Source organism: Ranitomeya imitator, chromosome 3, assembly GCF_032444005.1.
Source record: "Ranitomeya imitator isolate aRanImi1 chromosome 3, aRanImi1.pri, whole genome shotgun sequence".
Taxonomy (NCBI): domain Eukaryota; kingdom Metazoa; phylum Chordata; class Amphibia; order Anura; family Dendrobatidae; genus Ranitomeya; species Ranitomeya imitator.
In genome coordinates, this window is record NC_091284.1 from 36,129,175 (window position 1) to 36,146,487 (window position 17,313).

A 17,313-nucleotide genomic window follows, 5' to 3' on the forward strand; every position below is an offset into this window, starting at 1 on the left:
AGCTAGATGATACAAATATAGATATTAGATAGACACAAAATAGAATGATAAGTTCAGCAGTTATTAGCGCTTACCAGCTTTTCCAGTGTGTCTGACTCCCTAGATGAGAACATCCACGGCCGCCATAGAATTTGGTTACTGTAAAGTAGAGGGAGATGATGAGCAGGTAACTGGTCCAGTGAAACAATCCTTATTTTAATTTCACGATTACATATAATTCAGTCATTGATCCTCGGTGTGGTAGCAGAGATTACCCCATTATACAATAATGTTGATTTATCAACTGTACAAGTTGATCTCTCTATCTATATATCTATAGCATCTCTCAATAGATAGAGTGCAAAATATAGTGGACATTAATTGGCCCGTAAGACCCAAGTCCACTATATTCCGCTCTATATCTCTTGATATATGTAAAGAGGCCCGTTATATGCCCTGAAGGTTTGACACCCAAAATTGATGATCCCTGTTCTGCTTCATTCCCCTATTGTCCATTTATCTATTTATCTATCTTTTATTTTTTGATGTATGAGAATAACACATTGATTTTGATTTTTTTTATTAGACTTTCATGTTTTTTTTTTTTGTCCACGAGTCCATTTTTAACTATCCATATGCCATCCATTTTTCTATGCAAAATAAAAGTTTTCCAAAACTCTCCCAGAAAGTAAATAGCAGAACACTTTCCACTTTTTCAGTAGACCTGGAAGTTCCGCCTTAAGTTATGGCCCCTTCACATTAAGCGACGCTGCAGCGATACCGACAACGATCCGGATCGCTGCAGCGTCGCTGTTTGGTCGCTGGAGAGCTGTCACACAGACCGCTCTCCAGCAACCAACGATGCCGGTAACCAGGGTAAACATCGGGTTACTAAGCGCAGGGCCGCGCTTAGTAACCCGATGTTTACCCTGGTTACCATCCTAAAAGTAAAAAAAACAAACACTACATACTTACCTTCAGCTGTCTGTCCCCGGCGCTGTGCTCTGCACTCCTCCTGTACTGGCTGTGAGCACAGCGGCCGGAAAGCAGAGCGGTGACGTCACCGCTCTGCTTTCCGGCTGACCGACGCTTACAGCCAGTACAGGAGGAGTGCAGAGCACAGCGCCGGGGACAGACAGCTGAAGGTAAGTATGTAGTGTTTGTTTTTTTTACTTTTAGGATGGTAACCAGGGTAAACATCGGGTTACTAAGCGCGGCCCTGCGCTTAGTTACCCGATGTTTACCCTGGTTACCAGTGAAGACATCGCTGGATCGGTGTCACACACGCCGATCCAGCGATGTCAGCAGGAGTCCAGCGACGAAATAAAGTTCTGGACTTTCTTCAGCGACCAACGATCTCCCAGCAGGGGCCTGATCGTTGGTCGCTGTCACACATAATGATTTTATTAACGATATCGTTGCTACGTCACAAAAAGCAACGATATCGTTAACAATATCGTTATGTGTGAAGGTACCTTAAGTCAGTGACCCTTAGAATCTTTGCCTCAAAAGTGCTATTTTATTTTTCTGTAGCAGATAGATAGAATGATAAACAGATAAAAGAGCAATTTCCAAAAAAAACTGTGACACTGTACAAAATGTAAGGAAAACAAAAGTAGAATGATGTCTTCCCACCATGTCTTATTCACAGCAGAACATCAATCACAGATCAGAAGGCCAATGTTGGACAATTTCCATTTCATTTTAGAAAATTAATTTGTTTAGAAATTTATGGTAGCAACACATCTCATAAATGATAGGACGGGGTAAAGAAACATAATTCAGAACGTAAGGTGAACTAATTAAAAACAGCTGGAGAGTCAACTTTCAACTAAATCCCAGACTGTGTATAATAAAGCCGCGTTAGAGAGGCAGAGTCTCCCAGAAGCAAACATAGTCAGAGGTCACCGATCTGAGTACAACTGCGCTTAGACGTTGTGGAACAATTTCATAAAAATGTTCCTCAACAGAATATTGCAAAGACTTTGAATATCCCACCATATACAGGACATAATATCATGAAAATATTCAGAGATTCTGGAGAATTCCATGTGCACAAGGCCGACAGTTAATATTGGGTATTTGTCATCTACAGGCCCTCAGGCGGCGCTGCATTAGAAACAGGCATGATACGGCCGTACACATCACTGCATGGGCTCAGGAATAATGCAGAAATCATTGTCTGTGATCGATCTGTACAATCCACAAATGCAAGTTACAGAAGCCAAACATCAACACAATCCAGAAACGCTGCCGTCTTCTCTAGGCAAAAGCTCATTTATAATGGATGGAGCCAAAATGGAAAACTGTTCTGTGATCGAAGGAATAAAAATGTGAACTTTATCATGTAAACCACAGACATAGTGTCCTGCGGACTCAAGAGCAGAAGGACCATCCAGCTTGTTATCGCACAGTTCTGCATCTCTGGGGGGCATTAGTGTCTATCAAGGCCGGCTCCAGGTTCTCCTGGACCCGGGCGAAAGAGTTTCAATGGGCGCCTTTAAGAATTATGAGCACCACATATTCCTCCATACAGTATTATAGGTACCACATAGTCCTCTGCACAGTATTATGAGCACCACATAGTAATCCATACAGTATTATAGATACCACATAGTCATCCATACAGTATAATGGGTCCCACATAGTGCTCCATTCAGTATTATGGGCCCCACATAGTCCTCCATACAGTCCTCCATACAGTATATTTGTACTACATAGTCCTCCATACAGTATATTTGTACTACATAGTCCTCCATACAGTATATTTGTACTACATAGTCCTCCATACAGTTTAATGGGTCCCACATAGTTCTCTGCACAGTATTAAGGGCACCACATAGTCTACAGTATTATAGGTACCACATAGACTTCCATACAGTATTATGAGCTCCACATAGTCCTCCATATAGTACTATGGGCACCACATAGTCCTTCATACAGTATTATGGGTCCCACATAGTGCTCCATACAGTATTATGGGCCCCACATAGTGCTCTATACAGTATTATGGGCCCCACATAATGCTCCATACAGTATTATGGGCCCCACATAGTGCTCCATACAGTATTATGGGCCCCACATAGTGCTCCATACAGTATTATGGGCCCTCCATACAGTATTATGGGTACCACATAGTGCTCCATACAGTATTATGGTCTCCACATAGTGCTCCATACAGTATTATGGGCACCCCATTGTGCTTCATACAATATTATGGGCAGCACATAGTGCTCCTTACAGTATTATGAGCACCACATAGTCCTCCATACAGTATTTTTGCACTACATAGTCCTCCACACAGTATTATGGGCACCACATAGTCCTTCATACAGTATTATGGGCACCACATAGTCCTCCATACAGTATAATGGGTCCCACAGTCCTCCATACAGTATAATGGGTCCCACATAGTCCTCCATACAGTATAATGGGAATCACATAGTGCTCCATACAATATTATGCGTCCCACATAGTGCTCCATAAAGTATTATGGAACACACATAGTACTTCATACAGTATTATGGGCTCCACATAGTGCTCCATACAGTATTATGGGCCTCATACATTGCTCCATACAATATGATAGGCCCCCTATATGGCTCCATACAGTATGATGGACCCCCATATATTTCTACACAAGGTAAAATTGGTCTCATATATTGCTCCAAACAGTATAATTGTCCCCATATATTACTCCATATAGTATAAATGGTCCTCCTAGACAGATAATAGATAGATAGATAGATAGATAGATAGATAGATAGATAGATAGATAGAAAAAGCACTCTATAGGAGCCAAGATACAATATATGGAAACGCTGAAAACATTGAATCTAAACTGTGTTATTATTCAGTAAGGGTACCGTCACACAGTGGCATTTTGATCGCTACGACGGCACGATCCGTGACGCTCCAGCATCGTAACAATATCGCTCCAGCGTCGTAGACTGCTGTCACACTTTGCAATGTACGACGCTGGAGCGATAATTTCATGACGTATGTGCGATGTAGAAGCCGTTGGTTACTATGCGCACATCGTATACAATATCGTGCACACCTTTGTTACACCATGCGATCATGCCGCCACAGCGGGACACTAGACGACGAAAGAAAGTTTCAAACGATCTGCTACGACGTACGATTCTCAGCGGGGTCCCTGATCGCAGGAGCGTGTCAGACACTGCGAGATCGCTGGAACGTCACGGATATATCGCTGGAACGTCACGGATCGTGCCGTCGTAGCGATCAAAATGCCACTGTGTGACGGTACCCTAAGATGTACTGAATAAATAAAAGTTCTTAGCGCATAAATTGGCCAATTCATGTATGCCCATCAACCATGGCAAGGTGACCTCCCTCTGATGGGTCCCTGTTCTACTGTACATGCCACTCCTGAGCTATCAGTCTACAGTTAAATGGACAAACATGTCTGTTCCGGGCCATGAGCTTACAATTCATGGGCAAGGAGTGATTGTCCATTTAACTGTTTAGATTCAATGTCTTCAGTATTTGCACATATCTTGGCTTATATAGAGTGCTGCTGTGTTTTCTTTTTCTATATAATGCAGCTATTGAAGCTTGCACCTGTTCACACAGGAGGTGGTGGTCAGTTTTTCCCCTCTATAGATAGATAAAAGATAGATAATAGATAGGTAGATAGATAATAGATGATAGATAGATAGAAGGATAGATATTTAGATAGATATTTAGATAGATAGATAGATAATAGACAGATAGATAATAGATGATAGATAGATAGAAGGATAGATAGATGATAGATAGATAATAGATAGATAATAGACAGATAGATAATAGATAGATAATAGATAGATAATAGACAGATAGATCATAGATAGATAATAGATAGATAGATAGATAGATAGAAGGATAGATAGATAGATAGATAGATAGATAGATAGATAGATAGATAGATAGATAGATAGATAGATAATAGAAAGATAGGGTCACTTACTGGGCTGCTTGGTGCAGTTTTGAAAAATGCCTGTCTTCTGTACTGCAGATGAATGCTGAACTCTGTATAACTCCACCCACATTTTGATTGGCAGCTTTCTGTGCACACTGCGCATAGGCAGAAAGCTACCAATCAGTGGTGGGGGAGGGATTATACAGAGCTCATGAATGTGGAGGACTACCTTCTACTCCTCTTCTGATAATCTGCTGATAAAACAGTGATTTTATTAAAACTACACATTGTTCCTAAATCATGGTGCTGGCAGATTAGGTGGTAAGAAGTTACCTGGAGATAGATATATAGCGAGAGAGAGAGAGAGAGAGAGAGAGAGCGATAGATAATAGATATGTAACAAGATGGCACAGGGTGGTAGTCGTGGGTGAGTTCACTAAGCAACAGTCAGTGAGCACCCCAGCACCTTGTACATGAAAAGATAAATAAAATCCCTTGTGCTGCATGTGCACCACAGGACACTCACAGGCTCTGTCAGATTCCCCTCAGCTGTTGCCATGTCGGCTCCACATTCATGAGCTCCGCAAATCATTTCAGAGACGAGGTCTTTTTCCAACAGCTTAACTTTACTAGACAGCAGCGTATTCATCTCGCAGACAGCACAGTTCAAACACGGAGACATCTTCTTATCTGCATTCTTCACATCAGCAGCACAGTTCCCACAGGGCAATGTTTCCTGTACTTTCTCTTCCTCTGCCATACGGGCAGACTCTAGTATCTCTGTCATTTCTCTCTCTTTACTCTCGGCGTTCACGGCCGTACCTCTAGCCAGACTCTGTCCTGTCTGTGCTTTCCTTTCCTCTGCCATCCGGGGCATCATCTTTGGACAGTTCGTGTCCCATCTGTACCTTCAGCGTCACCAGTTCCCTGTCAGCCCCTTGTATGGTTCCAATAGGGAAAGGTACCTGGACCGCTAGCTCAGCTGCTCCCACCCCGGTCTTAGACCCCGGATCCTTCTTGGGGATGGTCCTGTTGGGCTGGTGCCCGACTGCACTATTCTTCAGCCGGGGGGGGGGGGGGGGGGGGGGAATTGGCCTCTTACTGCCATCTGCAGACCTATCCCCCACAGAATGTAACTGTCTCACTGTATGTGTTCTGCCCCTTGGGCAGACTGCCAGAACCAGGAAGTGTCTGTCCTATATCTCCCTGCTCTGTGCTGCTCTGCTCTGTGCCCCTCCCATCTGCTTAACTCCTTGCCGCCTGTGTCTAAGTTAATACTCTTATCTATCCTATTCTCTATCTCTAATGTGCCCCCTCTATTCTAATCCCCTATGGTCCTATACTGTCCCTAAGCTTACACACAGTATATAACAAATGCATCACATTGCAATACATGACACACATTAATGAACATTAGGAAACATTACATTAGTGAGCATGAATAACTGTCAGGGTGCCACACGTGACACATGTGCTCAGTCTTCAGGAGAGAGGAAGCACACGAGGGTCACTGCCACCTCCTTACAGATAGATAATAGATATATAATAGATCAATAGATAGAGATAGATGATAGTTAGATAGATAGAGAGATAGATAGATAAAAATAGAAAAAAGTGACCTATCTATCACAATTAACGACATCATGCTTTCCCCCATATCGGAAATCCGCTGCCTCGGAGTAACCCTTGACTCTGCCCTGTCCTTCAAACCGCACATCCAAGCTCTTTCCACCTCCTGTCGCCTCCAGCTCAAAAATATCTCCAGGATCCGTCCTTTCCTCAACCGTCACTCTACTAAAATGCTTGTGCACGCCCTCATCATCTCCCGCCTTGACTACTGCAACATCCTTTTCTGCGGCCTCCCTGCTTACACCCTTACACCTCTCCAGTCCATCCTTAACTCTGCTGCCCGACTAATTCATCTCTCTCCTCGCTACTCCTCCGCTTCCCCCCTCTGCAAATCTCTTCACTGGCTCCCATTCCCTCAGCGTATCCAGTTCAAATTACTAATACCGACCTACAAAGCCATCCATAACCTGTCTCCTCCATATATCTCGGAACTAATCTCCCGATATCTTCCCTCACGTGATCTTCGATCCTCCCAAGACCTCCTTCTCTCCTCCACACTTATTCGCTCCTCATCCAATCGCCTCCAAGACTTCTCCCGAATATCCCCCATCCTCTGGAACTCTCTGCCCCAACACGTCCGACTATCAACCACAGTCGGATCCTTCGGACGGAACCTGAAAACCCATCTCTTCAGGAAAGCCTACAGCCTGCACTGACCCCGCTGCTGCCTCATCACTATCGAAGCTACCGCCTCACCAACACCGGAGCTACCGCCTCACCAACACCGGAGCTACCGCCTCACCAACACCGGAGCTACCGCCTCACCAACACCGAAGCTACCGCCTCACCAACACCGGAGCTCCTGCAACCCTCAACCTACTGTCTCCTTCCCCATAATCCTGTAGAATGTAAGCCCGCAAGGACAGGGTCCTCGCCCCTCTGTATCAGTCCGTCATTGTTAGTTTGTTTACTGTATGTGATATCTGTAATTTGTATGTAACCCCTTCTCATGTACAGCACCATGGAATCAATGGTGCTATATAAATAATAATATTAATAATAATAAAAAGCAGTTTAGAAAATGATAGACGATAGATAGATAGATACATAATAGATAGATGATAGATATGAGATAAATAGATAGATAGAGAGATAGATCAATAATAGATATGAGATAGATGATAGATAAATGATAGACATGAGATAGATAATCATTCTCTCTGTGTTACGGTTGCTGTGCTCTGTACATACAGTACACATATACAGTATATATATATATATTTCCCCCATTATAACCATTACCCGGTTGGATAGCACTGGGTAAACATGTCCGGTTCGGCGCCATTACCTGTATATACAGCCATCGTGCGGCCGTTACCTGCGCTTATTGACTGTAGTGAGGGGACTACAACTCCCACATTCCTCCCGGCATTGTCCATACATAAAACCTTTATAGAAAAGTCCTTATTTTGCCAGTAACTCCCCACAGAACAAACAGCGCAGAAGAGGCCGGTGTATTATGTGCTACTGGAGGCCGTGTAATATTAACCAGCATTTATGAGGCGGCTTTCTGCTCCGCTTCTTTACAATTACACTTCAAAGGCCCCGGCCTGCAAACACCTCGGGCTGAGGAGACAGCGCTAATCCCATAATGAACAGGTAAAGGGGGGAAAAGCCACAGACATCTGCATTATGTCTCAGACATGGCCCTCTGACACCACTGTACCCAGCCTGGGACCTGTCAGCACCTTCCTGAGATGTAGCAGAGAGGAGGTTGTCATCAGGATGTGTTATCTGTGGTTTTACATAGGACTGCAGGTAGTGATGAACCAACGTGCTGGGATAAGGTGTTATCCGCCATGCTCGGTGCTAACAGAGTGTCTTCAGCATGCTCGAAAAATATGTGCGAGAATATTAGACTGCGTGCGATTTATTACAGTCAGTGTACAGCGACGTGGACTATGGCGGCGCTATAGAATCACTACAAAATAGACGCATAGAGTAACAGTATAGAACATAATGATAAGGCATCTGATTAATCTACTATAAATGTAATATTCCTCCATTTTGCTTTATTTGCCCGGTTTTTATTTTGCATCTTATTTCAAGTTTTATGACGGAGCAAATAAAAAAAATAAATAATAAAAGAAGGCAAAAATCATGCAAAACATACAAAAGCGAATGCAACAGATTTTACATGCGTCAACTGAGTGCTCCTAATTTGTTCTCTGGTTCTCTAAAGCAGCCAATAAAAGAAATTAAAAATCCATTAAGGTTTAAGAGCGAAAATAATAAAAAAATTGTTACAATTAAAATGTATAAAAAAAAAAAAAGAAAAGAACATTTTGGAAAAAATATTTTACACTCAAAATAGTTTGGAAAAAAAAGGCAATATTGATTGCAAAAAAAAATAAAAAATTAGCAAAACAAAGCAAAATAAAGAAAAATGGAAAAATGAAATGTTCTGGGATTCTCCATTGAGGTTTAAGAGTAAAAATAGGTAAAAAAAAAAAATTGTAGTAATTAAAATGTACAAAAGAAGAGAAAATTTGGGAAAAATATTTTACACTCAGAACAGTTGGGGAAAAAAAATAAGATAATGTTAATTGCAATAAACAATAGCAAAACAAAGCTTTTTTATCTTTGCAAAAAAAAAAAGAAAAATGGAAAAATAAAATGTTCTGGGATTCTCCATTAAGGTTTAAGAGTAAAAATAGGTAAAAAATTGTAGTAATTAAAATGTACAAAAGAAAAGAAATTTGGGAAAAATATTTTACACTCAGAATAGTTGGGAAAAAAAATAAGACAATGTTAATTGCAACAAACAATTGCAAAACAAAGCTTTTTTATCTTTGCAAAAAAAAGAAAAAAAAAAGAAAAATGGAAAAATGAAATGTTCTGGGATTCTTTATACAAAAAGTGTCCAGATGAAATGAAGAATATATATATATATATATATATATATATATATATATATATATATATATATATATATATATATATATAAGTAAGTGAGGGTTTCCGCCTGTCAGGGCCACTTACCTTTCCCCTGGGCCAGGATGCGTTGGGTCGGGGCTATCCGTGCCCCTGGAGCAGTGACACATGTGGGCTACTGTGGCCTTCAGGGTGTAGTGTGCAGAGTCCATAGTGCGGAGATCAGACTAGTACCTCGGCTTGCTGCGAACTGACTGGCAGATCCATCCAGGCTCCTTTATCTTAGCTCTCACCATAGGTAAACAAGGTGTCAGGTAAAGGGGAGGAGGAAGGATCGGAGTCCCCCACCTTCGGGGGGTCTGCAGAAGGTGCTGCCTTCTCAGGTCACCAGAGACAAGGATGACATCCATCACACACCAGCCACCGGCCATACCCTACTGATACCATACATTATGTATCTACAACCGAAATAAAATAAGATATTAAAATCCTGATCCAGGACCTCATGGCGGCTTTGATATTCCTTTATTATTAAATGTAACTTTAGTCCAAAAGGCAAAAGCAAAACTTGTAAAATGATGGCCAATTTTATTTAGAATTGAGAGTCCTCAGTGGTTGATACCTTTTAATGGCCAATTTTAAAAATTTCTGGATTGGATTTATTTCATACCCTTCTTCTTAGATCAACCATTGACATAAAAAAATTCAAGATTTATTTTACTCATTAATATAGCGCCATCATACATCATCATCACTGTCCCCATTGGGGCTCACATTGGGGCTGGATTCCTTATCAGTATGACTTTGGAGTGTGGGAGGAAACTGGAGAACGAGGAGGAAACCCTCGCAAACACAAGAACATACAAACTCCTTGAAGATGTAGTCCTTGGTGGGATTTGAACCCAGGACCCCAGCGCTGCAGTGCTAACCACTGAGCCACCATCAGAATCACCCAAAAAGTTGATTCCCGCAAGAACCTCCATCAGAGCCATTCACTAGAACGAAGCCAACAGAGTCATGGAGCCACCACCGGCCTCCCTCCTGGCAGTATAAGGCTTTTTTTCACCTATGCACAAAAATGTTGCAAACCACCAAACCGTGCATGTCTGATAAAGAGGAATAATGTGCCAGGATGGTGGACAGACAGTGTGTGCACAGCGACTCCGGCAGGGCTCTGTTAGGGTTCCTGTCAGAATACAGTCTCTGATACAGCGCTTGCTGAAAGCACAATATAAATACAATCCGAGCCTTATGGGTATGGGCAAGAGGTGTAGCTAGGGTTTTGGTTCAGGTGGGGTGAAACTTCTGAGTGGGCCTTTAACAAGGTAACGTTGATTACAACTCGGTGACGCGCCCTAATAGTGGAGGAGAACCTCAGCAGATGACCGCGCTGTTACTGAAGATAATCTCTATATAAAAGTGCAGCGCCCCAGAGTCCTGGTCGTTGCAGTAATGTCGCTCTGCCACTAAGGAGAGTGATGTTATGTCTGATTGCACTAAAGGAGTTCACCTCACCAGGTATCACAGTCACACATTACACTTCACACTCCGGCCACCAGGGGGATCAAAAGGCACTATGTATTAGGCCACTCCTCACACTGATAAAACTGGGGGTTGGATAGGAAGTTAGAACAGAACGCAACCTGGGAGAGCTCCAGGGAGGACCTGTCAGGGGTGGGTTCCTGGCAGGTACCTAGCAGAAGGACAGAACGTACGGAGCCACGCCTGCACTACCTTGCGGCAGCATCCTAAGGAAGGACACGAAGCGAAGGATATTGTGGAGAAGTGAGAAACGAAATCGCAGCACAAGGAGATAGAACCAGAAGGAGTCGTGCCCCGAGATCGGCAACATCCTACTGAGGCGCGTAGCCGGTGGCCGGAACGCCGAGGAAGTAACAGATTTCAAGCATTACTTCTAACAGCGGCAGGACAGTTGATTTTAGGTTGGCTGACTACCTTACATCACCTAAGCAGACATAGGGGGCAAACGTGGAGAGGGGCGTCTCTAGGGTCCCAGAATAGCTCCGAGCCTTCCCGTCATACAGGTGCGTCCTAGCCAGATAAACTTGGGGGACGGAGAGAAAGAGAAAGAACAGATACGAAAGTTGTGAGGACTATACCGAATGCTTAGCAGGGAAGGACTACAACACCCAGGCGCTAGTTGGTAGGCACTGATTTCCACCTGCAAAGGGAACTCTGGATGTGCCTTCGGACCGGCCGGACTCAGCTAGCCTAGTTAGCAGTGCTCTGGATTGCGGATCCCGAAGTCTTCAGTAAAAAGGTAAAGAGACTGCAACCCTGTGTCCTCGTTATTAACTGCGCCTCACATAATTGCCACCTACACTACTGGGAATCCCTGGGGACACACTTCACCTGTGGGAAGGTATACCATCTAGCTGCCATTCCATCACCCCAGCGGACCCCTAAGCAGCGTCGGTCACCCTGACCGAATACCACAGGTGGCGTCATGAATACTTGACAAACTACCTCACCCTTTTATTGGACGCCCCTTAGCAGGGTCACGGACCAGGTCCAGCCACCTTGACATCCCCAGCACCGAGACAGAGAGGACCGGTACCGAGTAACCTGTGGCCCTGTGTCTGGGGGCGCTCCAAAGACCAATATGGATATTACCGCCATATGGTCAGTGGTAGATAGATACCAGTACTACAGAGCATATAACAGATCACAGCACAGTTACAGAAAATGTCTTAGGCTACGTTCACATTAGCGTTTTGCGACGCGTGCGTCGTTTTTTGACGAAAATCGGACGCACGAAAAATGCAACTTGTTGCATTTTCGTGCGTCTGACGCTAGCGTCGAAAACGACGCACATGTCGAAAAACGCTAACAAAAAAACGCACGCGTCCCCTATGTTAAACATAGGGGCGCGTCGCCGCTGCGTCGCCGACGCAACAGCGACGCACATTAGCGTAACGCTAATGTGAACGTAGCATTACCGCTGACGTTCTTTCTGATGGAATCGTTCATTTCTCTCGTCTTTTCCATCTGGCCCAGACCGACATGACAACTTCTTCCAGCCAGGACTCCTCTGCAGAGAATACAACAAAGACACATTTCACTTCTCATATTCCAGCCCCATCACCATCTATTCCCAACCTGCACAAACTCCTCATCCTACTGATACCCCAATACTGAGCCGCTGCTGCCGTATGTGTCCCTATTACTGCCCCTGTTACCCCAGTACTGAGCTGCTGCTGCCGTATGTGTCCCTATTACTGCACCTGATACCCCAATACTGAGCCGCTGCTGCCGTATGTATCCCTATTACTGCACCTGATACCCCAATACTGAGCCACTGCTGCCTTATGTGTCCTTATTACTGCACCTGATATCCCCAATACTGAGCCGCTGCTGCCGTATGTGTCCCTAATACTGCCCCTGATACCCCAATACTGAGCTGCTGCTGCTGTATGTCTCCCTATTACTGCACCTGATACCCCAATACTGAGCCGCTGCTGCCGTATGTGTCCCTATTACTGCCCCTGATACCCCAATACTGAGCCGCTGCTGCTGCTGTATGTGTCCCTATTACTGCACCTGATACCCAATACTGAGCCGCTGCTGCTGTATATGTCCCTATTACTGCCCCTGATAACCCAATACTGAGCCTCTGCTGCCATATGTGTCCCTATTACTGCCCCTGATACCCCAATACTGAGCTGCTGCTGTATGTGTCCCTATTACTGCACCTGATACCCAATACTGAGCCGCTGCTGCTGTATATGTCCCTATTACTGCCCCTGATAACCCAATACTGAGCCTCTGCTGCCATATGTGTCCCTATTACTGCCCCTGATACCCCAATACTGAGCTGCTGCTGTATGTGTCCCTATTACTGCCCCTGATACCCCAATACTGAGCCTCTGCTGCCGTATGTGTCCCTAATACTGCCCCTGATACCCCAATACTGAGCTGCTGCTGCTGTATGTCTCCCTATTACTGCACCTGATACCCCAATACTGAGCCGCTGCTGCCGTATGTGTCCCTATTACTGCACCTGATATCCCAATACTGAGCCGCTGCTGCCATATGTGTCCCTATTACTGCACCTGATACCCCAATACTGAGCCGCTGCTGCCGTTTGTGTCCCTATTACTGCACCTGATGCCCCAATACTGAGCCGCTGCTGCCGTATGTGTCCATATTACTGCACCTGATATCCCAATACTGAGCCGCTGCTGCCATATGTGTCCCTATTACTGCACCTGATGCCCCAATACTGAGCCGCTGCTGCCGTATGTGACCCTATTACTGCACCTGATACCCCAATACTGAGCCACTGCTGCCGTTTGTGTCCCTATTACTGCACCTGATACCCCAATACTGAGCCGCTGCTGCCGTTTGTGTCCCTATTACTGCACCTGATACCCCAATACTGAGCCACTGCTGCCGTATGTGTCCCTATTACTGCCCCTGATACCCCAATACTGAGCCACTGCTGCCGTATGTGTCCCTATTACTGCCCCTGATACCCCAATACTGAGCCTCTGCTGCCATATGTGTCCCTATTACTGCCCCTGATATCCCAATACTGAGCCGCTGCTGCCGTATATGTCCCTATTACTGCCCCTGATATCCCAATACTGAGCCACTGCTGCCGTATGTGTCCCTTTTACTGCCCCTGATACCCCAATACTGAGCCGCTGCTGCCGTATGTGTCCCTATTACTGCACCTGATACCCCAATACTGAGCCGCTGCTACCGTATGTGTCCCTATTACTGCACCTGATACCCCAATACTGAGCCACTGCTGCCGTATGTGTCCTTATTACTGCACCTGATATCCCCAATACTGAGCCGCTGCTGCCGTATGTGTCCCTATTACTGCACCTGATACCCCAATACTGAGCCGCTGCTACCGTATGTGTCCCTATTACTGCACCTGATACCCCAATACTGAGCCACTGCTGCCGTATGTGTCCTTATTACTGCACCTGATATCCCCAATACTGAGCCGCTGCTGCCGTATGTGTCCCTATTACTGCCCCTGATATCACAATACTGAGCCGCTGCTGCCGTATGTGTCCCTAATACTGCCCCTGATACCCCAATACTGAGCTGCTGCTGCTGCTGCTTTATGTCTCCCTATTACTGCACCTGATACCCCAATACTGAGCCGCTGCTGCCGTATGTGTCCCTATTACTGCACCTGATACCCCAATACTGAGCCTCTGCTGCCGTATGTGTCCCTATTACTGCCCCTGATAACCCAATACTGAGCCTCTGCTGCCATATGTGTCCCTATTACTGCCCCTGATACCCCAATACTGAGCTGCTGCTGTATGTGTCCCTATTACTGCACCTGATACCCCAATACTGAGCCGCTACTGCCGTATATGTCCCTATTACTGCCCCTGATACCCCAATACTGAGCCTCTGCTGCCATATGTGTCCCTATTACTGCACCTGATATCCCAATACTGAGCCGCTGCTGCCATATGTGTCCCTATTACTGCACCTGATACCCCAACACTGAGCCGCTGCTGCCGTATGTGTCCCTGTTACTACACCTGATACCCCAATACTGAGCCGCTGCTGCCGTTTGTGTCCCTATTACTGCACCTGATGCCCCAATACTGAGCCGCTGCTGCCGTATGTGTCCCAATTACTGCCCCTGATACCCCAATACTGAGCCACTGCTGCCGTATGTGTCCCTATTACTGCCCCTGATACCCCAATACTGAGCCTCTGCTGCCATATGTGTCCCTATTACTGCACCTGATATCCCAATACTGAGCCGCTGCTGCCGTATGTGTCCCTATTACTGCACCTGATACCCCAATACTGAGCCACTGCTGCCGTATGTGTCCCTATTACTGCACCTGATACCCCAATACTGAGCCGCTGCTGCCATATGTGTCCCTATTTCTGCACCTGATACCCCAATATTGAGCCTCTGCTGCTGTATGTGTCCCTATTACTGCACCTGATACCCCAATACTGAGCCGCTGCTACCGTATGTGTCCCTATTACTGCACCTGATACTCCAATACTGAGCCGCTGCTGCCGTATGTGACCCTATTACTGCACCTGATACCCCAATACTGAGCCGCTGCTGCCGTATGTGTCCCTATTACTGCACCTGATACCCCAATACTGAGCCGCTGCTGCCATATGTGTCCCTATTTCTGCACCTGATACCCCAATACTGAGCCGCTGCTGCCGTTTGTGTCCCTATTACTGCCCCTGATACCCAATACTGAGCCGCTGCTCACATCCCTTACTGGTCTCTCCTGTTTTGCTGTTCTTTTCAACAAAGATATGTTCTGGCTTTGTTTTTGCTGTCCACCTGCTGTGGACCTAATAGTTTTGTGCATTTTCATGTTTTGTCTTGTCCAGCTTTGTCTGTGTAAGGATTTTTTGCAGCCAAGCTGTATCTCTGGAGATGCAGATATACCCTCCATGTCTTTAGTCAGATGTGGAGATTTGTATTTTCTGCGGTGGATATTATCTAGTGTTTTAATACTGACCGCATAGTACTCTGTCCTATTCTTTCTTTTTATCTAGAATGGCCTCCTTTGCTAAATCCTGATTTCAGTCTGCGTATGTCATTTCCCTCTCCTCTCACAGTCAATATTTGTGGGGGGCTGTCTATCCTTTGGGGATTTTCTCTGAGGCAAGATAGTTTTCCCGTTTCTATCTTTAGGGGAAGTTAGTTCTTAGGCTGTGTCGAGAGGTCTAGGGAGTGTTAGGTACATCCCACGGCTACTTCTAGTTGCGGTGCTAGGTTCAGGGTCTGCGGTCAGTACAGGTACCACCTTCTCCAGGGTACATCACATGCTGCTCCTAGGCCACCAGATCATAACAATGATGTCACAGTTCACCACCTCCTCCTCTACAATGACTGATAACACCTCTATATACAGTAGATGACACAGGATCCACCATTCACAATAGGTGATGTCACAGCTCACCTCCTCCTCCTGTACAATGACTGATAACACCTCTATATAAAGTAGATAACACAGAATCCACCATTCACAATAGGGGATGTCACAGCTCAACTCCTCCTCCTGTACAATGACTGATAACACCTCTATATACAGTAGATGGCACAGGATTCGCCATTCACAATGAGATGTCACAGCTCACCTGCTCCTTCTTGCTTCACAATTACTTTTGAACCTGCTCCTTAGATGCTTCGGGCACATTGGGACATATTTATCAATACTGTCTAATTTTTCGACAGCTCTAAATTGAGCCAAATGTTTCCCAGCCCACGATGTTGGGTGATAATTTTGATTTATTGTTACACTCTCTAGTCTAACTTTATGCCACCTATTAGTTAGCTTACTTTTTAGCCTGAAATCCGTGCCAAAAATTTTGGTGCTTTTGTTTGCACATGATCTCACATTTAGGCCACGCCCAAATGTAGCATTTCCGCCATCTTAACTCCTCCTATAATTCAATGTCACGAGATCCCGCCCCCACGTTAGTGTCAGGCTCCTCGTGGGCGTAGCCGGGCTCTGGCACCTCCACAGCAGAGCAATGCAACATTCCCTCTGCCAGCTACAGGTGACAAGGCGCAACACTACATGCACAAAGCGCAGAACGTACATTATATATAAGGCGCACACCGGCCAAACGCACAACAAAGCAGCTACACAGCGGGCAGCAAGACATCCGGGCTCCTGACGTGAAAAATTCATTCTCTCCAGCTGAAAAGGGGTAATACATGAATATCACTATACATACACCTCAGCTGCTGCAGGACCTCATAATACACCTCAGCTGCTGCAGAACCTCATAATACACCTCAGCTGCTGCAGGACCTCATAATACACACCTATTTCTAAGAAAGTCCCTTCCTACTATACAGGAAATTGCTCCTCATACAGCAGTATATAATATATTATCTGTTCTGCTGGGGTGAAATGATG

At 45.2% G+C, this 17,313-nt stretch overlaps 1 protein-coding gene across 2 annotated transcripts in view; it reads right to left on the minus strand.

Moving 5' to 3' along the window:
• Positions 1-17,313, minus strand: part of RIPPLY3 (ripply transcriptional repressor 3) — a 59,225-nt gene that overhangs the window by 24,272 nt on the left and 17,640 nt on the right. Inside the window, exons 1-2 of one of the 2 annotated variants that reach the window (XM_069760029.1) lie at positions 9,518-9,634; positions 75-138 (exon numbers count right to left, since the gene is read on the minus strand). In XM_069760029.1, the coding sequence (XP_069616130.1) occupies positions 75-138; positions 9,518-9,621 (168 nt within the window). In that variant the 5' untranslated portion in view covers positions 9,622-9,634. Of the gene's footprint in view, positions 1-74; positions 139-9,517; positions 9,635-17,313 lie in introns of those variants that run through there. The other variant, XM_069760031.1, reaches the window with a different exon arrangement.